Here is a 26,866-nt window from a genome sequence, read left to right on the forward strand (position 1 = left end):
TATGTCGATTTTATAAAATTTCATAAATTTTCGAACATTTACGGAAAGACTTAAAAAATTCTTGGTATTGATAATTTTTTATTAAGACAAATTCACTAATATTGGAATTAAATAAATTCATATATGTAAAAAGGAAGCTTATATAAATTATATACAAAACTGTATAAACCAATTATATAGATCAAATTTCATGATTTTATTATTTCTGAATTTATGATAGTATTACAGGAACATATTCTTTGTGTTTGCACAGATTTACATTTTTTCATTATATAATTCTTTTGCTTAAGACCGTCAGTTTGTTAACAAGTCAGCTTTGTTTGCAACAAGATTGCATTTTTTTTTTTTAAGACCAGAACAGCACAAGCGCGCGCTTTTATTTATGGACATTTTCCAATTTTTTTAACTTTCCAACTTTTTCTTCGCACAAGCGAAACAGCCAATCAGCATCGCGGAAAAGAGGCAACAATACACTTCGAGACTTTCGAGTATCGACATAACATGCCTTTTTTAGATTGTTTTTTCGAAACGGTAATTAGTGATCGTTTATGGTCAGACACGGTAATTCTGTAATGTCTAATATTTTCAAAGTGCCCAGTGTCGAATTTTAATTATACTTATCAATTTGCTTATTCATATTCTGTGTTGAATTATGATCAAATGTTACGGGTCAACTTTGTTAAAGTTTGAGACGCATCGATACGAATGTTTTTACGATAACTTCTTTTCGTGATTTCGCGAGAAAAAGACACAAAGTCTATTCTACATATATCTTTTATTACGTGATAAAAAAAGTTTATCGCATATAATTCTAACTTTGCATTTAAATTTTCAATTGACGAGTTTTAAAAAGAGGTTCTAAAATAGATGAGTAAGGTTGAAAATATATAAACAAAGAAACAAGTTTTTTTATATCTCTGAAGTTGGTTTTTTTTTTTTTTTAACTTTAGAGACATACGCTTTCGCATTTTATTTGACAATGAGTTTGATATACGGCCACAACTCTCCGAAACGCATCGCAGATCTTGAGAGTGATATCCGGCGTGTGGTTCGGCGAATTTCGCGAAACGCAACGTGCACGCGCCGATCGTAAATTTTGCAGTTCCTGTTTCCCTAATCAGCGGAGTCTCTCGCTGACGTTGGTATGCATTACGATGGAGGAGAGGAAGCTAATGCGGATTAAACGGCAGAGTCTCTCCGGTCCTCATATATGACGATCATAAATTTCACGCCAACAGTTTACCTAATCAAAGGGACAAAATACAGGTCACGACGGGAACAGGTAGCATAAGAGAGAACGAAATTACAGACACGTGTACTCGATGCCTTCTTATCGGTGCAAGGCGAAGCGGCAGACTTAGAAGAACTTTCATTCGCCGGCGATTCTTCGTGCACGCGCTCGCAAAGTCGTACGTCATGTCGAGCCGTTTAATGGCCTTTTAATACCATCTTACGAGCGGCGCGCTTCCCCACCCGCGCAACTCTTTCATTGCTGGCCGCTGCCTTTGAATAAAACGGAGATCGATCCTTCCCTCTCGTTCAGATGCCATTGCGTCTCTCCGTCGGATTTACTGTCCCTCTCGGAGAGGTGGTAATCGAAGATTCCAAAGGGTTTATGTCATCGGTTGAACAGTGATTCGTGAAACGAAGGCGAAAATTCCAGGCAGAGAGAAAGAGAGAGAGAGAGAGAGAGAGAGGGAGAGAGGGATCGCGCGACTTTCATCGTTTAGTGGTAAGAGAGCAGATCTCTTCCGTTCGCGAGGATACCTATCAGTGGTTACGCGCTATTGCGCGTATCTCCCCGCCGGATCTTCTTTGTTACTTCCATCACGCACGAATGACTATGCCCATGGATGTATACGCGGATGTGTTTACGACAAAATGGTAGAGATAAGCGATGATCCTTAATGACCTTATGATCCCGGACAGTTCAGTTTAATGTCCGACAATTAAATGTTTCTTATCTTCTTATTTTAATCATTATTAGAGTAATTACAGGCATTAATTGCAATTATTTTTCAATGTTTCCTAAAGAATGCAAATTTCAGATTCAATTGCCGATAATGCGTATATTATATACTATCATCTAATTCAGAATTTTAGAAGTCTGACAAATTTTGATATATGTGATCCATAATGTTGCAAATCTTTTAATATGTAATTTTTGGTTAAACAGTAATAATGTTTATCGGATATTCTCGTCCCTTATTTTTAGCTTATTATTATAATTGTTATCAGTTCTATTATCATTATCGTCGTATATTTTCACGAGCAAAGTAATAGCGTGACGGAAAATTCATAGAACTTTATAAACAGCGATAAACAGCCTGTCTTCAGAATTGTTTTGAGAACACCGGAGGATAAAAGATCCAAGTTCCAGCAGTTGCCGGCAGTGGAATTCTTTCGGAGAGAATATATTAACGCGCTGCCGGAAAGAAGTGTGCAACTCGCGTCTAGTAGTCTGTTAGACAGCCCCATTATTTGCTCGCCTATCCACTTCGAATGCATTAAGAAATATTTTCACGGGACTCTCCCATTATACAATACACGCACGTCCGCGAGAGTCGATCCGCGATTGCCGCGTTTAACGTCGAGAAGAACATTTCTTATTCGACAACACGAGGAGTTTGATCGTTATGTCATCGATCGCTCGCTCGAGAGATTCTCGAATCCTCGATAAATCGCGCTCGCATAAACCGGTGCTCTCCTATGTAATCTTTTATGACATCGAAAGATATATATACATATATAAATATAACGTAAAATTTTTTTATTGGATCGGTCGATGCGTTCTACTCGTCGCATTCGCGATCCCTTTAAAAGCACTATATAATCTTTAAGAACATTCAATATTACATACGAGGTTTTCCTTATGTATGCAACGTTGATTCACTGCAATCGTCAATTCCATACGGTTTCAAGAGAAGCGTTTATTGCGAAGCGCTTATTTCCTGCGAATTCCATCCTGGCGCTAAGACAGGATGGTAATCATTAGAACGAGTTTGTAGAACTTGCATGAGATTTTCTCGAAGATCTTTCGATACTTTGCCTTAGTTTCATTAAAGTCGACATCATCGTCTATCGTAAATAATGCTATAATCGAAACAACTCTTGCTCATTTAATCTTTTAATGAATTTAATCTCTTTTTTTTTTACATGTAAGACTCGCTACAGATTTAACATGTATATCTATTAGGAATCAGTGCTATTGCTTTTAATCGTCTCAAGGGATATCTTTCTTCTTTTAATGATCTTCTTGTTACTGCACTTTGCTAAGAATTTTAATTCTTCTACAAACTGATTTCTGTAAGATACCTGTAATACGAAACATGCAATTTATATGACACTATAAATATAATTTTGTAAGAAATATACGTAATTTAAATTATTAAACATGTTATTACGTTATATTCGATTGCAAGATTTCGAATGTTCCAAAGAAATGACCATCCCGCAAGAAACCACGACAACATAATGCCGCATATCATAATTAAAAATACTCCCTTGACATCTTCAAAATTTAAGGCTTCCACTTTGACTTGTATCTTTTCCTATAAAAATTAAATTTTTAACATTGAGAATTTTTTTAAAATATCATTGATAAATTATCAACGGTTTAACGCTTAAATAGAGTGACGTTACGAATTAAAGTTTTCGAAAACTGAATATAAGTTCCTCCCCAAGTTGCGTCGTAATAATTTAATATTTATCCAGTAATTTTCTTCCTAAATCTTGAAGTATCTATACTTTGGCTCACTCTTACTTTAACTCTGGCTTTCTCGCTTATACGCCGAACACGGCAGAACTGTCGTGTCGTCTCTACGTACAGACTAAATTGGTAAAGTTTGAGTCAACTCAAACTATAAATGCAGCCAAGTAAGGTGAAATACTTTATCTATACTTTTTATCTATTAGTGTGATCAAATAAATGAAATTAAAAAAAATAAAAAAATAAATAATTAGACGAGTGAAAAATCGACTGTTGAAGAAAAAGTGTTTCCGACAATTAATTGAAGATTTTAAATGACTTTATGTCTTTTTCGAAAATAACAGCACTTGAAAAAAACCGCAGCAGCTAAATCGTGAGAGTTTGACTTTATTAATATTTGTAAAATAGTTCACGGAGAGAGAAAGCGAATGGCTCGTAAATAAGATCGGAAAATAGAGATAGAGAGAAAATAAAAATAAAAAATGAAAGAAAATATTTGTGAATAGAATCGGAAAAATAAAGATAGAGAAAGAATAATAAAATTAAAAATAAAAAAATTTTCTGGCTTAACGGAATTTTGTGAAAATTAAAGCATTTATACATAGACTATACATTTATATATATTTTTCTTAATTTGTCTGCAGAGATTCTGTCCGATTGTGAGATAAATTAGAAGCCTGCGTATATGATTTTTTATAAGTGAAAATATTTTGTATCATTATATAAAGCTTTTAAATAATTGACGTACTATTAATCACGTAGCTATTTATGAGGTAAGGCACGTTTTAAAAATTACGCGCCATGTTCAACATGATCCATGTAATTTTACTTTTGCTATGAAATAAATGAAGTCAAAAATATAACGCGGAAACATAGACGTCTCATACTTTACATTCATCGCCGCCTCGTTTCCGTTTCCACCATTTATCATACAGCTCGTTGATCACGCCGTTTTCGCTCAGCTTTAATATGGCACCACTGAGATCCGCGTGATAAGGTGCATCTGTCATCGAAAGATTGACGTTTTATTTTATTAAAAATGAGAGTTAAATCGTTTCAATTGTTTCATCGAATCTGAGACAACACGGCCGAATTGGTGTGACGTGTAACAAAGCAATATGTATATCTATAATATTCTATTCCAATTATTATTATACGAGTATTATACAAATTATATAAAATCAAACCACACCGACCTTTTCTCATTGCTATCCCGTAGTTCTTGGCATCTAAAAGTCCACCGACCCCCGTTACGTTACACTTTCTCTGCTTAATATACTCAATTGACGAAGACTCCATGAGATATGCATAATTCTCTTGTTGCACCTTCCACACGCCCTCTTCGTTCGTTCCCATAAGCACGTCGTCAGCATGAGCCATCATGTAATTAAACATAGTCTGGTACGATTTATGCGAGGAGTCCTGCAAAACGAGATCGATCGTTGCAAGCCTAGACGCTTTCATAAATAATAATGCGAAATATCATCGTGTCAGTCAATATGCGCTGGTAACGATCGATAACTATCTCTATGCCCCTTTTGCGAATCGTGTCACTCACCTTGAAGAACGAGAGCGTCGATCCGCCTTTTTTCGCGCCGTATTTAATTTTCTGCTGAGCAGCCAATTCTTCCGCCGTCTCGAAGGGCCGCACAACGGATTTCGTGGATAACGCAGCCGCCAGATTGGCGGTATACGTCGATGTGATGATCAAAGTGAAAAACCACCACGCGATAGCTAAGGTTCTTGTTGAAATTCCTCTGAAATGTGTTACATTGTTTTATTTTATATCAAATATCATTTTTGAACAATATAATATATCCGATGCAAGAGTCTTTAGATTACGGGAGAATCATCTTAAATTCACTTAAATTAAATCATAATTAAGACAATAAACAAGAATAATGTTATGTGGCATATTCCACGTAAGAGAAATATCTCGAAACCATACTCTGCGAACATTGATGAACTTTATGAAGCGAAGATCGACTCACGCGGGTGCAAATCCGGTGGGAGACTTCAGTAAGGCTCCGATCACGAAGAACGGAGTGTCCAGAAAAGTGAAAGGCGTTTTCAATACTTGCGGCTCTTCGATGCAAGGATATGGGTTTGTCCATTCGACGGGACAGAGTTTCCCAATCACGAATAATAATATTGACACGACGATGTAAGCTGCGATCAGATGCACCCACACGTCTTTCGAGAACGGTCCTAGGAAAGACAATAAACTCGGAGGAGCGCTCGTTGGTTTTCTATAGAGGATACTTATACCTGAAAAAATATTATTTGATCGAAGCGTAACTAGATTTTGGAAGCTCGATTTATGCTTTATACTTGTTGATTTTACATTGACAATATAAATCATGTTTTACCTAAATTCATGAACGGACTCGTAAAATCTACAGCGTTCTGTCTTTCCGCCGTGATCGTCAGATCTGTGATCGCTAAATCCGCTGTCTTCAAAATTAAAAGAAAAAATTTATTATATTTTTTTCACAGACTTCTACGTATATACTAGACTGATGCTAACAGTGATGTGACAGGTGAAGCCAGGATAGTCATTTACAATTGGGCAAAATATAAACCAGGTTGTCAAACGATACTTATTTTTGGGAAGGAAAGCTATGCAATATTAATATAAAAGATTTGTATATATTTAATATAAAAATTTTATTAAATATTGTAGCTTCCCCTTCAAAAATAAGTATCGATTGACCGCCTGGTTACATTCTGCCCAATTGTAAATGGCTGCCTGTCATATCTCTGTTAACAATCTAGATATAATATGGAAGTCTGTGATTCTTTTATTCAGTATGCAAAATATAATTTCAATTTATTTATTTTTGCATCGATCATATCATATAGATATTTTATTTTATATGTGATCAAATGGAGAATAAGAAAAAATATAAATCATCATTTTTTTTTGACAATGTGTTAAAATATATATGATTTGTGATGATGATTTATTGTATTTTAAAGAGCAAAATTGCTTAAAAATGTCTTATCAGAGAAATACAGAGGTAGCTGCTTTATCGATGTAAGAAGATACAAAGCGTTTCTCTTGCGTCGTGCGCACGATGAAAGGTAGCAGCACTACTCGCGAACGACAATCGGTCAAGTTTATCACGCGCTTTTGCCATTTATGGGATCGAAACGTGAAAGAATGCCCCATCGACTTACGCCAGCGATTATCTTTCCTAGCATGCCGTTCCACTGACCGCTTTTTTCATTAAGCGATCCATAAACGTTATCAGCCTGAGCTTCAAAGGTGTAATTAAATGCCAATATCTTACTCATCTCGTGAATTATATCGATTCCAAAGCCTTCGTATCGATCGTTTCCTATTGTCATATTGGCTGATTCTTTAAGCATTCCATATGGGTCTGTCTGGAATTTATTTCAGTCTAATCAGGAACATCTCTCTTTTCAACTTGTCTTTCGTATATTAAATTGGATATTATATTGCATTTCAACGATAATATATATATATTAAAATATATATACAATGAAAATGCGTGTGTAATAATATAGATAATTATGTGATTGTTTTTTAGTTGCGATAATATTTTTTCCACAAAAAGAAGTCGTTTAAAAAATATTATTATTAAAATTGATAATTGCATTGTCATAATTCCGTCTTATCCTATTAATAATTAAAAGATTCGACATTACATATGGTACATTTATTTTTTCCTGATGATTTAATTAATTTAGAAATTTTAAAGCATTTCGAAGAATGAATATTATTAATAATATTTATATTGGAACATACTAACGATATCAAGACAAGGAAATGTTTGTCACGTAAAGTTTTCTCATCGTCCACTCCAGGAATTCTATGTTCCGGCTTCCATTGAATACCAATATTCGTTTCCCATCTCCCGATCTTTCGCAATCCTTGATTTTTGAGACTTACAATGTCGAGTTGGAATTCGCTCCGGAATCCGGCGGTATCGAATTTTATCACCCCGCTCAATCCGTTTATTTGCTCCTAGTGTCAATTCAAAAATTTCTCCGGTCAAAATATATTAAGGAATGATGTGTAATGATTGGAGGGGTGTGAAAAATCGTATTATGTTTTAAAATTATTTATAAATTAATTCTAAACATATGTATGCATCTTTTACAAGTTTTTGCAAAGTTAGGAAAAGTTAGGCTCGATTATACATGCGTTTAATAACATCAATGCAATCACACATACGCTTCGCATATAATTACTCAAGCTGAAACCATGTCCCCAAATTTCCGTACGATTGCAAAATAACTTCTTAGTATTTCCATTAACGCTGTCGCGTAATCGCGCATAACCCTTTGCAAAAAGTTGGACCGCATCGTAAGCGAGAGCCGCTTCCACTTTTAAGTGAGAACCGTTCGTTAAATTCCAATTAAGGGACCGAAATTGGAGAGTACGTTGAACAATTGAACTTTCCGGATTGATTAAACGAACGCCCGTTATATTCACTCCGGAATATTGGTATGGTTCTAAATCCAGAGTCTGCAAATCCTGATAATAAATAATGAAATATATAATACACATATTCTCTTTTGAATCAGATACAATTTAGAAGATTGGTATTTATTATACAATTGAAAGTATTTTGTATTTTAAATCTAGAAATGATGTATTTTTATATGAATCTGTATTTACATTTAATAATAATCTTTCTAAAAGTTATTCTTTCTCTCTTATCAAAAAAGTGATAAAACATCTTACCAAAGAAGTAACAATCACATTATATTTTTCCGATAGTATCCCGACTTGCAGTGCTTGCTCGAGAACGGACGCAAGAATGTCATACGAACAATCGATTATGATATTTCTGTAATCGGATCTTTTTACTTTTTTTATAGCTCGCCTGCTGGTAAATTATCCTGTTAATTTTCGAATAGCGCTTATATCTCTTGGAAAAAATCTTGGCAATGGCGACATGTGTGACTGCGCGAGCGACGTTCGCATCATATTCAAACAACCGTATCGTAAATCATCGCGATATTTTCTGGCGTTTACGATGAAACTAATGGCACAGGTGCAGAATAACTTTGTTTGACAAATATCGCTTGTGCATGCACGCAAGCTTGTTCCAGGAACGACCTATTTATATGGCCCGTACATGCGTACCTAAAATTTGCTCCACTTCCCAAATGGTACGCCATGGCGGAAATGCTATTCAATTTTAGCAGACGAGTCATGCGAATTAGGCCATCCGTGTTGTCATAAAGTATTGCATATTCTTCCCATTTGTATTCTTTTATTAGATCCTGAAAAACCTAAATTATATATGTCAGAAATTAATATTAATACAAATGTCATTGGCGATTTAAATGTATCATTAAAATGTATTAAATATCAAAGATTTCAATTTGATTCTTGTCTTTGATTTTGGTTAAATCGTCTTTGAATTAGCAACTTCTAAATATTATATCTTGAACACAATAATAAAATGCTTGCAAACAGAAAAATACGAGAACAAAATACAATGAAGATGGAATATTTTTTGTTATTATATAAACACAAGAATTTTTTTTTTGTAAAAAGTACCCTTTTTTTCTATTTAAATTTAAATGCTTTTTACAGTTTAAATTTACGTTTTGGTGAAAAACCAAAACTAAGTTGACTGAAATGTGCGACCTAAGTTATTTATAAGTGATTAGAGATATAAACAAATACCATGGAAAGCACGTCAGGATGTGGATACAAATTGATCACATTGCTACGTTTTGACTCGGAATCCCATTTGGCGGTAATATAAGGTATGTCTAAGGTATCGCACATACTTTGAACGTAGTTTGCTGTCAGTTTATTCTGGGGACCGAATATTCCAGCTATTCCGCTGTTTACCAATTTGCACGCTGCACGCAATGTCCATAAAAATGCATAATATAATTTCGCAAAATACTTCGTTGCGTACATGCGTTATTTATTATAGAAATTAAGTACTTAATAGCTAGTAAATTAAAATATCTAGTGTATATACTTTAGTAAAAGTTTATATAAAAATTTATTCCTAATTATACGTATAACGCATATAGTTTTACAAAAACTGTAGGAAGTATATATGTTGCGATATGCGATATTAATCATGCTAATTAAATTGTACATAGACTATAAGTATATGACAACGCTTATATAGTTAAAAAAAATGTATGTATATAGGTAAAATTTTATATTATTTTAAATACACAAAAAATAATAATATACCTATCTTTGCTACATGGAAGGGATTCTTGTTGATTTTTTCAGTTCTGGGTGTTAATAATACATCCATAGCATCTTCGGAGACAGTGATATTTTTATTCACTGCTTTGATTGATATCTCAAACGCTCTTTGAATCATTTCATCACTATCGAATATACCTCCTGCGATTATTTAATTTTCGTCGATATATTGGATTAATTTATAGATACTTTTTATTTCTGTCACTTGCGGTTACTTATGGAAAATACACGGTGGGCTTACCAATAGGAATTCTTCTTGGAAATCCCAAACTATGGGATATAAATGCAGCAGTAATGTACAGAAGCAACATTTCTCGACCATTCTAAAAGAGAATCATTCTAACAGCAACTGCGATAATAGACGCGATAAATGGTACAATCCGCATTAAACAGTTTTTTATTTTTCTTAAAGTAAACAATTATGTGTAATTTAAATTAATGTCAATTAAAATTAGGTTTGCTTTTGTTTATTATTATTGGCACTCCATTGCACTGCTAATTTATATGACCTAACATGCAACACATTGATATATATATATATATATATATATATATATATATATATAGTCATGGTATATTTAGATATTTCTCGTCTCCTTGTGTGTCCCAATATACTCTATAATAGCTTCTCTCAATTTATCTGTTGAAAACAACTGTCAAATGGTTCACTGACAGTTTCTAAGAGTTGTGCAGTAATGCATAGATTCATCTTTCAATAGAGATTCCATGACTTTTCAAATATAAATAATTTGGATGTATTTTAATGTAATGTGCGACATGCATTTTTTATTTAAATAATTCAAATAATACAAACATGTGAGTATTTTAACATTTTCAGCTTCCGCGTTAGAAGCTTTGTCAATTTTGTTTTTATTTCAAAGTTTTTAATTATTTCATTATAGAAACAAAGATGTAATTAACAAGATAATCCCATCTTTCGAATTCTCATTATTTACATGATTATAAAGCAGAAAATCACTTCAATAATTAATAATCTGGCATATTATTTAGAAATACAAAAGTTTTTAGATATTATAAACTATGTATTTATAAGAATCATGTGTTGATAATTTTCTATTTTTAATTATTATGTAGTGCCGTGAAAACGAAAATATGCTTTTACAACATTTATTAGTTGTTTCATCAGAATCGATCCTTCTTCTTGTTTCTTTGGATTTGTTTTTCTCAATACACATTTTCTCAACACTATCGTGTTAATATATAGCTTGAAAAGACTCTATATCACATCTGCTTGGCCGATTGCCAAAGGAAAACGCGGACGGCAAAGTTGCGTCGCGAGAAGTGCATTAAACCTTTCCTTCAACATAAGAAAACAAACCATTTTTATATCTATAAAGTAATGTTGACGTTAGAAAGATCCACGCGACTGCTTCGCGCAATCTACCACATTTTTCATCCACGTTTAAAAGCAAGAATATTATATATAATATTATATATTATTATATATTTATGATAGGAATCAATTTTTCCGATTGATTGATAATACGAGATCACTCCCGCAATTAATTGAGTTTATCGCAAATTATTAGGATCACTGGGCATAAACGATCGGCGCGAGGGAAACTGGATTTCTTAATCAATTTTTATAAATCGGAAAGAGACACTTTGCGTCGCCAAACTCGTATATATACTACGGAGTATCCGACACTATGGGAGCCAATGGCTATACTATCCCATAACCATCGGTTGACTATTTTGACTACTGCAAATTCTACTGTTTTGCGCATGATCATCGCGGCTTATTTCAATTACGGGCGGGTTCCATTTAATGACCGCAATGCTCGCGAGCATCATCTGTCTTTGTTTAACTTTCGATGAACAACAAAGATGAAATGATGAGCGTGAGCGTTGCGGTCGTGAAGTGAAACGCGCCCTAGGGGAATTATCGTTTATCGTTAATAACATCGCGCTTCTCGTAACGATTTTGTGAATTTGTAATCGTAATAAAGATGATCGTGTGCGAGTGATAATTTTTCTAGAATTGCTGATATCTTCTTAGAATTGTTAATCTAGATTTGAAAAATCTATGCAATTGTCATTTGATATATATATTTATGTTTGGAATTAATTTTATCAATTTTTGATCGTATATTTTTATAAATCTATACGAACTACCATATATGTAGAAATTGCAATAATATTTGATATAACAATCTTAGTTTTTAGTTATACTCTGTTTTTCTTACAATTTTTCTTTCTTCTTTCTAAATCTAATCAAATCTCTATTTATTTTATTTTAAATGCAAACACACGGAGCTCGAGAGAAAGTGTACTTGAAGAAAAGATTTAGTATAATATTGAGTATATGTCGCTAATTATTATTTATGTTAAAATTTGTCGCTATTATTTCTTTTCATTTTATATCCCGCGATCTTATCATCGATCAATGATTAATAGATGCAGGAAGCAAAAGGATATGACAATTTAAAATCAATAATTATTTATGAAAACTATATATTGCATATAGGTATTATATTCTTCTTCTCTTAAGATTTCTCGTTCAATGTAAATGCCCTAAAATGCTTACGATGTGACTCTCATATTAATTTTACTTGAGCATCGTGGGCATTGGCAATAAGATAATAAATTTGTGCAAACGATAACCTTATTCAAAATTTGTCCCGTCGTTATTTGTCATCAGTCGGTGATGTTGTTATTACTGTCGGTATAAAACCATACGGAGGTGTACATTCTCTCGTGCTGTTATTTTCACTTTTGCTAGAGGCTCCATTTCTTCTTCGCGTCGATTTAGATCCACTGAACTTTATAATAAATTTCAATTCGCTCATCAATTCCTCTTTGAATGGCACCTGCACACACAAAATAATTTATCACATATATGATAAATAAATATAAAGATAGATATATTTGGAAATATGTTGAGAATTAATTTTTACGTTTATTATTTAATTGTTCTTAATCTCTCTAATCTATAAAACTTTTAAATCGCAAATTATAATCTAGATAAGAAATTATTGAATTGATAAATTTAAGATTATAGCGTATCAATGTTATATATATATATATATATATATATATATGTCAATTTAATTTCAGTCTCGATCTAGACTCAAATTAAGTTTGATTATTGCAATTATATGTTATGCTAAATTAGTAAAAATGTATTAATTTTTTTGCGAAGTTATTGAGTGTTTTAAGAAAAACGATATGAATTGTGTACATTATAAATAAGAATAGTTCGCTTACATTTTCTCGAATGGACGTTTGGGCAACATCCCAAAGTAACTCGAAAATGGTGTACACGAACGATAAAACCACCCCAATAGTTAGAACAAAAAATACGCCTCCTACGTGAGGGACACCGAGTTCCTCTGCTGAATTACTTCCACCATCCTCCTACACAGCGACGCATATTGAGCAAACGAAGACAACGTGATGTGCAATGCGCATTTTATAACATAAAAATTTTATAATTGATGTGCCACTCTCACCTTACATTTGCCTCCGCCCCGTTTTTCTTCCCACCACTTTTTTTTCAGCTCCGATATTGATCCGCTTTCTGACAACTTTAGAATTGCAGCGTTGAAGTTGTGTCTATACGGTGAGTCTGCAACATTTTATATGATAACGCAATTGTTTGCTAAATAGGAATAAAATAATGGCAGAAATAGAATGAAAGTTTTAAGTTTTTTAATCGTAAAACAGAATTCAGTTGTATCAACAAGAATAATTTTGTGCATTTTACGGTATATAAATATTATAGAAATGTATAATGTTTTTAAAAGAGATAAGCAATCTCTTTTTTATTTTTTATCAAAAAGTGGAATAACTTGTTGAATTAAAAATTGAAGTTTGTGGTGTCAGATTTGTTATTGAACTATTTGTATGAATCATAGTTTAAAAATTTTTTTGAATTATTTTTTATTCCATTACGAGATAACATATTTCTATTAATCCATCTTTTGGTTTTCTTTCAAATCATCTTCTGATTTTTAATTTCGCGCATCAACTAGTAAAATATTTTTAACCGATGGTTCAATTTGATATTACAAATAATAGTTTTTTTTTAATCAAAATTTTAATTTTCTTTTAGATAATTTCAATGATTTCAGAGTTTGTCAAATATTATTAAGATAACGTATAAAAAAATGATATTTAAAATGATGAGAAAGAATAATATGCAATATTTGACTATATTATTATTACATGAAGTTGCGGATATATTACATATACAATGTATTTTGATAGTGTTTACATACTTTTCTTCATAGCTATGCCATAGCCTTTTTCATCCAGAAGCCCACCTACTTGGGATACTGCGCATTCACGTTCTACTATGTATCTAAAATAATAATAATAATAATAATAATAATAATAATATATATATATATATATATATATATATGTATGTATGTATGTGTGTGTGTATTATAATACGTATATATTATAACATGTATATTTACAGGGTATCAATATGAAAACTTTCAGCTGGGTTATTTCGGGAACTAGGAAAGATATCAAAATACGATTTGGCGAGAATATAGGATAGCAAGAGGAACATTGTATCGCAGTATAATTGTCGAGGGATGAGCCAGTCCTTACGCGCCCTACCCCAACTTTAAAATTTCAAATGGCACTACTCCCTTTGTGATACCTCAAATTAAAAGTTTCAATGAGTACTTTTTACCTGCACAAGAAATATTAAAATCAATTGATTTGTGTTCGAATGATATCGGTTTAATTGAAAAAGCTGTTATTTCTTAAAACTGTAAATGGGACAGGTTTTATTTAATTTTTTTTCTTACAAAGTATTGTAATTATAATAAAGGAATAACCTTTATAGAAAAATTATATATTGTAATAGGCACTAATTTTTATAACTAACAGAAATAAAAATCCATTTATTACAATTTTTTATTTAAGTAAATATTCAAAATTGTGTTTACTATTTTTTAAGCAATAATAAAGTTTGTTTTCAAATTCCGTCTTGATATTTTGAAACATTTGTCTGGGAATGGATCTTTCTTACGATCCGTTGTCGAAGTTGTTCAATCGTTGCAGGCTGTAATAACTTCACAAAAGTTATTTCTCCTTTACTATAATTACAATATTTTATAAGAATCGACCAAAATTGAATAAAACGTGTTTTATTTACAGTTTTAAAAAATAACAATTTTTTAAATCAAGCCGGCATCATTCTAAAACAAATCGATCAATTTGAATTTTTTTGTGCAGATGAAAAGCTGCTGAGATTTCGTTGAGACATTTAATTTGAGATATCGCAAAGGGGGTGATGCCATTTGAGATTTTAAAGTTTGGGTAAGGGACGCGTAGAGAGTGACTTACCTCTTGACAGTTATACTGCGATTCAACGTCCCTCTTGTTATTCTAATATTCTCCCCAAATTGTCTTTTGATATCTTTATTAGTTTCCAGGATATCCCGGCTGAAAGTTTTCAAATTAATATCCTGTATGCATATATACACATTACACATATAAAATAATATATATATATCTGTATATAATACAAGATGTTAATACTACAAATATAATAATTATATAAAATATACTCTATCGAACTGGATTCCATTAGAAATGCATAATCTTCGGTTTTGACCTTTTCCACACCATGTTTGTTTTCCTTTGGTAGCACTTCATCTTTATTTGCAGTCATATAGTCGTACATCTTCTTGTACGTCGAATGATCGCTATGCTTGAAATTGGTAAAATTTTTTATCAAAGAACTGGATTAGAATATAACTTATATTTATCTACTGTCTAAGCATACTGTTTAATATTATTATTACAATTAATATTATAAGTATCTAATATGGATGAGGGGAAGCTCTTCTTTGGAAATATTTGTTCTCATTATTACGGCATTATTGTGGATTAATATTATTATATTATTTATTTAGAAAGATAATTATTATAACATTTGTGTTATTCACTAGGGATAATTACGATAATATACAAGAAACAAAAAAAAACTATTGCTGCAAATATGGAGAGCAAATGGCAATATTCAAAGGAAAAAGAATTATCGCGAATTGAGAGTAATTAAGGGATTAATCACTATCGCTAATATTTACGATGCAAAATTATTTTTGTATGTGCCATATATATTTATGGTAATAATATTTATAACAGAGAAATTGTATAAGCAGAGAAGATAAATATAATAAATGATAAATGACTAATCATGGGATACTTTTAAGTTGTTTTACGTTCAAGAGATTACTCTCATATGCTATAAAAATAGCAAGTACTGTAAATATCCTGAAAAATCTATCATTGCGTACTCAATTATTTTTTATTAGATTGTTATATGAGATAACCATTTCATTAAAATAATTAGATAACTTTAGAGATAATTAATTGCATGCATTATGCATGTTTAAAAATAGGAATTTGTAATTATATACTAATAAAATTCAAAAATTTTGAAAGCTAAGAACAAAATTCTTTTCCGGATTTCATATATTAAATGTTTGATATTTTGGTAATATTTTTTTATAAGTTAATATGAATGTTGGTAACACATTTTTTACAATATTATTTCTAGTTAAAATTATATATTGTGTAATTTGTTGATTATTTAAAATTTAACGAGATCGCTTCGAAAATCGATAAGCTAAATAATATTTTAGAAGAATTACGTCATATTATTAACCAATTATCAAATAATGTTTGCGCGAGTGTATTCTATATATCATGTAAATTTTCTATTATGTCATATGTATAACAGCGATATTGTCGTTATAATTTGTCATTTTTGCATAAAATATCACAACAAATATATAAAAGAATTTACTAACTTGGAAAAACTTCAACGTGGCTCCTGCATATTTAGCTCCGTATTTGATATGGTTCTGATTTGCTAATTCTTCAACATTTTCGAATGACTTAACAGGAGTTTCTACAGTCAAAAATGCCGCCAAATTAGCGGTGTAGCTAGATACCATAATAAGGCAAAAGAACCACCATAAACTTGCCATCATCCTTGTGGAGATACCTCTGTAAACGATTTAAAGAAGAGAATTTATAGTTCCATTTTATAAATCTTTTTTTATATAATAGAAAATATATATATGTATACATTTAAAATTTGTCGTCAAATAAAACTATTAAAAATTTAAGCAAAAATGGTTATTTATGATGTGAAATTTTAGCGAAAATGGTTATTTAAGATGTGAAATTCAATTATATGCTGTATTATATGCGCAGGGAAAATCTCCAGAAACACGTAAAAAAATAGGAAACAAGTATATAGAAAAAAAGTACATATATATATTGTACATATACGTATAAAGAGAAGAAAATTATTTTTTTTTATTTTATTATTATTTTATTATTATCTTAAATATCTCACATTGGTGCGATTTCTGAGCCTTGTTGCATAATTGCGCCTATTGCGAACCAGAACGCGTTCTTAAATGTAAACTGATTTTCAAGTTCTTCAGCTTCTTCGATGCAAGGATAAGGATTGTTCCATTCTGCTGGGCATAATCTTCCCATGACAAAAAAAAGTAAAGACACTATGATATATACGCCGATTAAGTAGGACCAGACCTCGTTTGAAAATGGTGATAGAAATGAAAACAAGCTAGGAGATTTTTTTCCTGGCTTGCGAAACAAAATGCTAATACCTGTAAAATCATATCAAAACTTGATATGTGAGCTATATGAATTAATTATTTTATAAATGAATAATAGAATTAATAATAAAAGATAAGAAGTAAAAAGATTAATAGTAAAGTAGAAATTTATTTGAAACTTAATAAAATCTATCATATAAATAATATTAAATTGTATACTACATTAAATTTTTATTGTACGTTACATTAAATTGTAATATTACCCAAGTTCATGAAAGGATTTGTAAAATCGACAGCCATTTGTCTTTCCTCGGTAATTGTCAGATCCGTAATGGCAAAATCTGCTTGCTAAAAAAAGAATATCATATACATATATCTCTCTTTCTCTTTTCGATATTTATAAACTTTATAATTTTAATTTTAATAATCTCATAAAAGATTACAAATGATATTAGAGAGATATTAGTTGATATTCGACTAATACTAACGTCAGTTCTAATTTTTCCAAGCATACCCGACCACTCTTTAGTTCTATTATTGAATACTCCATAATCCTTTTCTACTTGCAACGTATAATTAAATTTAAGTATTTGACTGATGCTATCAATTATGTCAACACCAAATCCTTCGTAACGTTCGTTGCCAATTAGGTTCGTATGTGATTCCTTCACATAGCCATACGGTTCTGTGAGGGATATTAAAACTATGAAAGTTTTATTTTGCAAATTTAATTCGATATTTGACTCTTTAGTTTCTGGTATCCAATCAATGTTCTTTCCATTTGTACTATTCCATATACCTATTTTTTTCAAGCCATTTTCGGTCAAACGTACAATATCTAGTTGTATATTACTGCGGAAACCATCTCGGTCAAATTTTACAAGGCCCGTTAATCCTCGTGTTTCAGTCTGAAAGCGAAATAATGTGATAAGATTTGTTTGTAACGCGGCTGGAAAAGAATCTTGTATGTATTGTTGCAAAAGATGTTCAAAATATTCAAATTAAAGCTTTTTTTTTTTTTCACATCTTACCGATCGCATAAAGTTGCTCAAACTCAGTCCGTGTTCCCATCTGTCGCTACCATCGCAGGGCAAGTTCTTGACATCACCTTTGATGGCATCTTTCAATTGCTTGAAGGCTCTCGCAAATAGTTGTACCGCGTCATACATGAGAGCGGGTTCAACTTGTAGCTGCGAGGCATCGTCTAAGCCCCATTCCTTCTTATGCTTCTTTAAAGTTTGTTGAACTATTGGATCTTCAGGATCAATCAGGCGCAACCCGGTGAAGTTGACGCCAGAATACTGATATGGCTCTAAATCCAAGGTTTGCAGATCCTGCCATACATATAATATTCGTTGACATATATCATCTTAACTATTAGATCTTTTAGATGGGACATAAACCGTGCGAAATAAATTTTACTCATATAATTTACATATCATCAATGTTCTGCTTTCAATGTAATATCAAAATATAAATAATTCATTTTTCGAAATCTCTAAGCGTTTCTGTATTATGTTTACAAACTAAATTTTGCGCTTCTTATAAGAGATTGTTGTTCGTAATTATTTTAGATATTTATTAAAATATTATAACAAGCACTGTGTAATCGCATATATGTATTTTGATATATTATAGATTTATATTAAAAATAAAGTTTGCGCGAGACGTTTGAACGTAGATTCTATCATGAAATAATTTTGACATAATATTTTTTACTTATATACAATATATATAAAGCAACTATATTACTTACCAAACATGTTACAATCACTCTGTGTTTCTCAGATAAGATGCCAACTTGTTGAGCCTGCTTGAGAACTTCACTGAGTATTTTCGACGAACAATCGATGATAATGTTTTCTATTTCCGACGTTTTGATTTTTTTCATCGCTTGCCTACACAGGATTCGATGCCAAGCTATACAATTAATCGATGTCCTGGGAATCTTCCTCAATTAATTAAACACGCAGTTCTTTCTTACTTAATTATTTTTAACATAATTATTATTTATAATTATTATTTATAATGACATAATCATTATTTATAATGACTATAAATTGCAAATTATCTAATAATTTTTTTTGATCAAAAAAATGTTTCGAGATTACTTTGGTATTGAAAAGTGTTATTAAATATATTGTTACGTCTCAGAGAAAATCATTATCTTCTTGATTAACTTCACGATTATTATAAATTGATGAAATACAAAAAAATACAAGTATTGCAGGAAGATTGTAACGCAGAACGCAACAATACATTTTAATGACAATTTTGATTCATGATAATACATTAAATGATTGAGAGAGAATAAATATCAGAGAATAATAAGCAAACGATGAGCTTGAAAATGATGATAAAAACTTTATCAATTATTGATATGACATTGACAAATATGTATATATATATATTTCATGAATATGTAGAAATAGAGAAAGATGACAATCAATCAATTCTGTAGGATATCTGCAGATAGTTTGAGCAGTTTTTACATGACTGAGGGATTAGAAGATCCTATCCAGATACACTACGAAATTAGACGTTTCTGTATTCTGTACCTATAATTCAGTCCGTGACCCAAGTGATACATAAATGCAGAATTGCCGTGAGAGTCCCATCGTTTCAGCAAGAGATGCATGCGAATAAGACTGTCGGTGTTCTCGTAAAGTATTGCAAAAGACTTCCATTTTAAATCCGTTACCAATTGATCGTATATCTGTGAAAGTTTCATTGACAATCGTTACGTTATACATATATATATATATCAGATATAGGGATAAGATTACAATTTCAAGAAATATTATAAATGAAAAGGAATAAAAGATATAAGGAGACGGATATGCTAATATTTTATGATAATTGCAATTAATTTATTCTTTATCCTTTACTTTTTTGCATCATATTGATGCGTAGACAGAAATTTTATCTTATTTATATATTGATAGATAATTTTCATGATTCCATAATATTATTCATATAATTTATTTTAACATACGATTATAATATTGATCTTTCAAACTTTATTTACTTACTCGTGATAACGAGCTCACGTGCGGATAGAGATTCAAACTTAATCCACGTGACTGAGTTGATTCACTAGAATCCTGTCGCACGGAGATGTGTGGCACTTCTAATATATCGCATATACTTTGCACATACTCTGCGGTCAATTTTTCTTGAGGTCCGAAGATCCCAACTATCCCTGTTTTTACCAACTCGCATACTAAACATTCCGAAAAAGATCAATACAAAATACACGTGATAATATGATAAAATTGCGTTATTTCGGAAAAGTAATTGCAATGATTATCTATTATTTAATTTCTATTTGAGAATTGATGTAAAGATATATTACATTCATATATATACATTTTATTTAAACATCTAAAAAGACTGCATAAGCGTGTCATAATTATGTCATTACTGTGCGCTCGAGTGTGCGCTCATGTTTATGTTCCATTAAAGAAGATAAATATAATCATCTCTTTGTTTAACGCATTTTGATATCAGACGTAAACCGATGCAAAATAGGAATCTCACAATCAAATATAATTTAGCGTCAAATCCTGCCATCTTATTTTGGCGTTAATTACAATGCTTTACCTTTCAATGATACCTCAAACAGTGTGTCTGTTTCAATATCGGTCACTTCCGGCTTCAAAAACACATTTGAGAGTTCTTCGTTTTCATGCCTTTCTTCCTTAACCACTTTCACTGATGATTCGAACATCCGCTGGATGTCCAAATTCTGCTTCATATCCGCTTCATTTTGGTCGAATAGTCCCACTATAATATATATATATATAGCCGATTCTTTTTAAAGTCCAGACACGACCGAAATAGCTCACGAAGTTTTCCCGTAAAGTATAGCGCGCATTATGGCATATGCGCAAACTTGAGGGAATTTCATTCATAATATTTTTACTTTTTTAACATTTAAAGATGATAGCAACGGAATAATATTACATATTCGACAATAATATTGCAAACATTTAACAGGAATCTTGAAAAGATTAAAAAAGATATCCATTATAAATAGATTCAATATATATCTCGTAAAATAAAACTACTTGAAACAGAAGACTATAATTTATGTCGCTAAATATTTTCGTCTACATTTTATTAAAATGTTTCGTCAAAATCCGTAACAAAGAATGAATGCGAAAATAATGTTTTTCACATGCGCATTTATTTTATTCATATTTTTCTCATAGATCAAAGTCAGTGAATGTTTATCTTACCTATAACGACCTTTTTAATAAAACCTGACACATGCACGCAGGATAGAAATATCGCCAATAATATCAGCAGACATTTGGTCACCATCTTACGATCATTCTGCGCACACATAAGTAAAATTAAAATTAAAATGCATGCACAGGTGCGGGTGTGTATCTAATAAAATCGAAGAGAGAAGGAGAAAGAGAGAGAGAGAGAGAGAGAGAGAGAGAGAGAGAGATATAAATGATGTGTATACGATGCACACGACTAAACGGAAAGATCTTGAACAAGCACTTAAACGATCGACGTTATATAAACTAGCCAGAAGGCATCGCGCCGCCTAAAAGTCGCTCTCTCAGCGTGCATAAATATTTAGATCTGTCTAAAATCAATCTTCCAATATTGAATCTAGTTATTTGCTCGTGTGCTCTTAATAAATTCGTTTATAATGATCTCTCTCAGTAGTATTTCCACGCGACATCTCATCTCTCTTTCTTCCTCTACGTAATGTGATTTTTATATAAAAATATTAATATAAGATGTTTATAAGCAGCAGTTCCGAGTAGTATATAATATGTAAGTTGTGCACTGATATTGATACGGCAATTTATTACACAATATATCCAAGAATTTTCATATATTTTTTCATTTACAAGTTCTTAGGCAAATTTCAATATTTCTTAAAAATTTTAATTGACAATTATTATTAGCGTTAAGTTTCTTCGTAATTAAACTTTATTTAATTTAATATGTCGATTCTCTTTACATTAGAATAAAAATTTTAAAAAATTTGCTGAGAAATAAATATAATCAAATCAGAACTTCAAAGATTTAATTTATCAATGCTCTTTAATTTTCAACTTTATTTATTTTAATTAGCTACAAATAATTATATTTTCGCATTTCTGCTGAAAAAATTTTTAAATAAAAATGTGTTTGTGTGCGTTGTAAAATTTATGTAGGAAAAATGATTAAAGTTCTGAATTACGTATTCGTGAATACGTAAGTTACTTGATAAATCCTTGTCGTACGACGGGTACTGTCGATATAATTAAATTCTCAAAGCTATATAAATATTTGTCCGACATTCTCTTGAGATATTTTTTATTCGCCGGAGACGACCAGCGTCTGTCTCGAGAGTGCGAGCTTTTAGCTTTAACGTCTCATACGCATTCAGAGTTCCACGTAATCTACTGTCATCGTGCCAAATGCACGCAGTCTGGCGCGTTCTTTTTCATTCATTCATTGTCGGGCACGCATTCGCGTCTATTTATCAGGGCCATTTTAGATACTTCACAGAGTGTCGGTTGATTCGGCTACATTACACGGAATAAATCATGAAATGTAGAGAATTGCTGTGATCAGATCTTTATACGGTCCAGCACGCGCCGACACGACATGTAAAACTAACGAAAATCTTAAGAGAGCGCATAACGACGTCGATATATTTAGACATCGAGCATCGCCGCCGCCACTGATGCTTGTCGCGTCCGTCGTGTGACATAGATTTCAACGGAATATAATTGGAAGTATTTCTTTGATAAAAAATCGAAATCAGCATCCAAGATATGTTTTGTTTTATCTCTTTTTTGTTCTTTGTTCTATTCTGATATTTGAAAAGCGATATATTTTTGTTAAGAGAAACTTTAGTTCCTTTATCAAATCCATATGTACGCGCGAAAGTTCAACGCGTCGAAAGTTCAACAGAAAAATTTGAGAAAAGGAAAACCAATTTTTTAAACTTTTCTCTAAATTTATTTTACTTTAGCCGTTCGAAGATTAATCGATCGGCTGGGGATCATCAAGGTGAATGATTTTTTTCGCCGAAAGCGAGGGGATGAAAGCGTAGCGCTAGTTATTTGCGAGCTTTTACTCTAATAATCGTGGTCACGATTGAAGCGACGAGGGACAAAGAACCGTTATTTCTCCAAAGAGGAGAGTCTTGAAGGATTCGCAGGAGCTTACCTAAAAAATACGATGCTACGGCTCGTTCTATCTGGCACGGAACTTTTGAGACGCGTGTTTTACCACCGAACAAGCCTTGCGCGACACGCGACTCTAAATCCGAACGCCACTTCTCGCGCGTCTCATCTCGGCAGCGCATGCTCTAAACTCCCTTCCCAAGTTTTCACGATCCATCGTCATGACGAACGGTGCTGGTGTGCGACGTGTGCGCTTGGAAAAAGAATTTTTTTAAAAATGTTCTCGTGTTGCTGTTGTTGCGCAATACGTTTCCTTTTCGAAATCGTATTTCCGACACAATATGATCAAAATTTATCTCTATAGTAGATATTCGCTTTGTCTTATGTTGTAAGAATAATCATTATAAGAATATAATCTGTTAATCTACGAAAGATTGCCGTGTACCTACAAAAGGTTGCTGCATTGCTGTATGCCAATACAAGGCTGCTGCGTGTCTGTACAATTAGCGTTCTAATGATGAGAAATTTTTGAAAATTTCTTCAGCATGTTTAAAATTTTTTTACATATTTATCACTAATGAGATTTTCGCCGTAAAGAACTGCGTTTATAAAAGTATTTATAACGATTTGCAAACGTAGCAAGTATGTTGCATTTATGTACAATATAAATTTAATTACGTTGATAATCTAGTACTAGGGCGTGGTTAGATAGCGAATGTAGTAAGTAAGTAAAGTATTTAAGAAATTAGTTGCATGAATTTATACAAGACCAGGTATATACATATATATCAAGATTATAATCGCAATTAAAAGTGTTTAATCACAATTATTATGCGCAATTGAAATTTATTATTAAAACTTATGAACATTGAGAAATTACCATTATTTTAATGTTGCTATTAATTTTTTTTATTTAACCTTATTAATTCAAACTTGATTGACTTTCCATTTAGTTTCCAGATTTTAAGTTTTATCATTAAATTGATTATTATTAATGATTTTTCTTTTATTTATTTTCTAATTGATTATCGAGATTGATTATCGATTTATATATTTTTGTCAAATGAAATGTATTGAATATAGATATATCTTTCCTGATATCGTTACATGCTATATTCATAATTGTCAATAAAAAAGTATACAAATACCCCATTATTTTAAATAAATAAGCACACATTGACATTCTCCAAATAAAATTCTGATATATTTATTTTTTGTTAATTTGTTTATTTTTTATTTTATATAATTGATCAGAATTATAATTTATATAATCCAACAGAGAATCAATAAATAATACAATGGTATGATTGGCAATTAATAATCACCGACGAATAAGGGAAACGGATGTCACGAAGGCACAATTACAACAGAGGATGTTGGATGAGAATTTACAGACGATTAATTTATTCACGTTTAATATGATGCTTGTAGTACATTTTATATAAGAAGTAGAATCGATAGGCTCTTAACAAACTCGTATATCGCGACGTGTAAACGCAAGTATGTAACAAGTTTATCGACGATATTTACAGTGGGCATCGTATCGGTGTCAATGTGCGCGCGCGCGTGCATATATATATATATATATATATATATATATATATATATATATATTGAATGTTCATGCGCGTTTTTACGGTCGCATTCAGAGCTTGATAGATCGTATCAAGAGTAACGAAATTCGTGGAATGTCTGCAAGTATAAGAGAGAAGGAAATGAAATGTGGATTATACATTCATGTTCGCTTTTTCACGCTCAGTCTTAAAATAATGTTCGTAGAAGCTATTGGAATATCACACATTCGATTATAATCGAGCATTCGTATTCTGATTTACACATCACTCTTTTCCGAGAGTTTCGGTTTAATGATTATAATCGGTGTTCAAATTTTCTTGTTTTACGATAGAAGGAAGACGCAAAATGAATACTGCTTGGTTCACAAAGTCCGCATAAACACGATTAAATGGAAACGTTGATCGGATGAACAAGAATTAGCAATAACACAATAGCACGTATTCTTCGAAAATAATCTGAGCATTGTTAGCAGCGATTTTTTTGCATTCGACGGAATGTCTGCCAATACGTCTTGAAAACGCGAAGAATATATTATCCAAATAGTCTGAATAATTAGAATAGTCTGCATCGTTAGTTCTAATTTGCTCGAGTAATATTTCATTGACCTTATGGACCCCGTACGAGACCAGCTAAGGATAGGAATAAATTCAGATAAAAGTATGTTCAAATATATAAAATATCTATCGCGAATTAAATATAGAAAATAATTGTGGGTTGCGATAAAATTGTGCACATGACCATTCGCGCAATTTCATTATTCGTCGTAAAGAATTTATATGCGCGAATTCACGTTTTATTAGGTTTGAAGGAATTCACGTACGTCGATGACTACATACTCAGATTGATTTCAATAGGATACTTTACTTTACGAGATAGCGACAGTACGTCTCTAACGTCAATGAAAGGCCACCTATATAATTCCATGCGACTCTTGTTCACCCTTCTTGTATCGCATTAACAAGTAGACCCTATGAGGGACTAGATGGTGAACTATCTTATTCGATAGTTCGTAAAAAAAGGGACAGATAGACGCGTACATACAGTTAGAGGTAAGTCTTTACACAGCGACCCGAATCGCATCGCAAATTTCCGTCTCGTTAACGAATTTACAGGAACCTCCCTTGGGCTATTGATGCCAAATCGTGTTTAATTTAAAAAAAGGTTAGTTTCTCTATAATAACGATTTTATACAATTGTTCACATTTTTAACAGATTTAAAATTTTGCTTAATATTATAAATAATTTTATAAATAAATAATTTTTATTTTAGGATAATTTTGTTTTCCGATCAGATTTTCTTTTATTAATCGATCAATTTATATATTTCAAATCGCATGTGAGTGGAGCAGTCAACTCCGTAACGAAATTTAACGAAATTTGGTCTTTCTTCGTTCGGTCAGGCGTTCCTTTGTTCACGTCAAAGGCGCTTTTCCGATGAAGTGCCTGTACTTGTTGCACGCCGCGTATCTGCCTTCCTCCGAGACGATCGACAGGCTCGAGTGTTGCCTCTGACGTCGACAAAGTACCTTCCTCGACGGTTTTTTATTCCCGTTGCTGCAGTCCAAAGCGTATCGCAATTCGCTCGCCATTTCCGAGCACACGGACTTCTGAAAGTTTCACGGAAAGAGTATTGCGACATGCT

At 31.9% G+C, this 26,866-nt stretch overlaps 3 protein-coding genes and 1 long non-coding RNA gene across 12 annotated transcripts in view; 1 reads left to right on the top strand and 3 right to left on the bottom strand.

Annotated features, from left to right (window-relative positions):
* The window catches only part of LOC138941495 (uncharacterized), a 158,229-nt gene that overhangs the window by 71,215 nt on the left and 60,148 nt on the right, over nt 1-26,866 (top strand). The gene's annotated exons all lie outside the window — the stretch shown is intronic.
* On the bottom strand, nt 2,824-12,171 carry LOC138941500 (glutamate receptor ionotropic, kainate 2-like). Of its 4 annotated transcripts, none has more exons than XM_070311236.1 (15): nt 10,168-12,171; nt 9,909-10,067; nt 9,378-9,559; nt 8,829-8,977; nt 8,424-8,565; nt 7,911-8,213; nt 7,482-7,700; nt 6,890-7,096; nt 6,079-6,163; nt 5,701-5,977; nt 5,268-5,466; nt 4,906-5,131; nt 4,597-4,712; nt 3,405-3,551; nt 2,824-3,315 (listed from the first exon to the last, which is right to left on the bottom strand). In XM_070311236.1, the coding sequence occupies exons 1-15, from the start codon at nt 10,235-10,237 to the stop codon at nt 3,193-3,195; spliced, it is 2,604 nt and encodes an 867-aa protein (XP_070167337.1). In that variant the 5' UTR covers nt 10,238-12,171; the 3' UTR covers nt 2,824-3,192. The 4 variants fall into 4 exon arrangements, with proteins under 4 accessions (XP_070167337.1, XP_070167336.1, XP_070167339.1 ...); XM_070311235.1 differs by having other exon boundaries at nt 8,424-8,568; XM_070311237.1 differs by lacking the exon at nt 2,824-3,315 and having other exon boundaries at nt 3,463-3,551; nt 4,602-4,712; nt 8,424-8,568; nt 10,168-12,170.
* On the bottom strand, nt 12,245-23,784 carry LOC138941498 (glutamate receptor ionotropic, kainate 2-like). Of its 5 annotated transcripts, XM_070311233.1 has the most exons (17): nt 23,693-23,784; nt 21,748-21,844; nt 21,110-21,292; nt 20,539-20,729; nt 20,065-20,222; nt 19,263-19,458; nt 18,538-18,840; nt 18,306-18,414; nt 17,995-18,191; nt 17,770-17,854; nt 17,281-17,557; nt 16,727-16,925; nt 15,479-15,621; nt 14,168-14,250; nt 13,400-13,515; nt 13,155-13,304; nt 12,245-12,757 (listed from the first exon to the last, which is right to left on the bottom strand). In XM_070311233.1, the coding sequence occupies exons 2-17, from the start codon at nt 21,830-21,832 to the stop codon at nt 12,575-12,577; spliced, it is 2,658 nt and encodes an 885-aa protein (XP_070167334.1). In that variant the 5' UTR covers nt 21,833-21,844; nt 23,693-23,784; the 3' UTR covers nt 12,245-12,574. The 5 variants fall into 5 exon arrangements, with proteins under 5 accessions (XP_070167334.1, XP_070167333.1, XP_070167332.1 ...); XM_070311232.1 differs by having other exon boundaries at nt 17,995-18,414; nt 19,263-19,404; XM_070311231.1 differs by having other exon boundaries at nt 17,995-18,414; nt 19,263-19,446.
* The window catches only part of Kair1d (Kainate-type ionotropic glutamate receptor subunit 1D), a 230,611-nt gene continuing 228,780 nt past the window's right edge, over nt 25,036-26,866 (bottom strand). For both annotated transcript variants that reach the window (XM_070311206.1, XM_070311205.1), the window contains exon 19: nt 25,036-26,831. In XM_070311206.1, coding sequence (XP_070167307.1) covers nt 26,637-26,831 — 195 coding nt within the window. In that variant the 3' untranslated portion in view covers nt 25,036-26,636. The remainder of the gene's footprint in view (nt 26,832-26,866) is intronic.

This window comes from Polyergus mexicanus, unplaced genomic scaffold (genome assembly GCF_030449975.1).
Source record: "Polyergus mexicanus isolate NDT 795.1 unplaced genomic scaffold, iyPolMexi1.0 SCAF_19, whole genome shotgun sequence".
In the NCBI taxonomy this organism is placed as follows: Eukaryota; Metazoa; Arthropoda; class Insecta; order Hymenoptera; family Formicidae; genus Polyergus; species Polyergus mexicanus.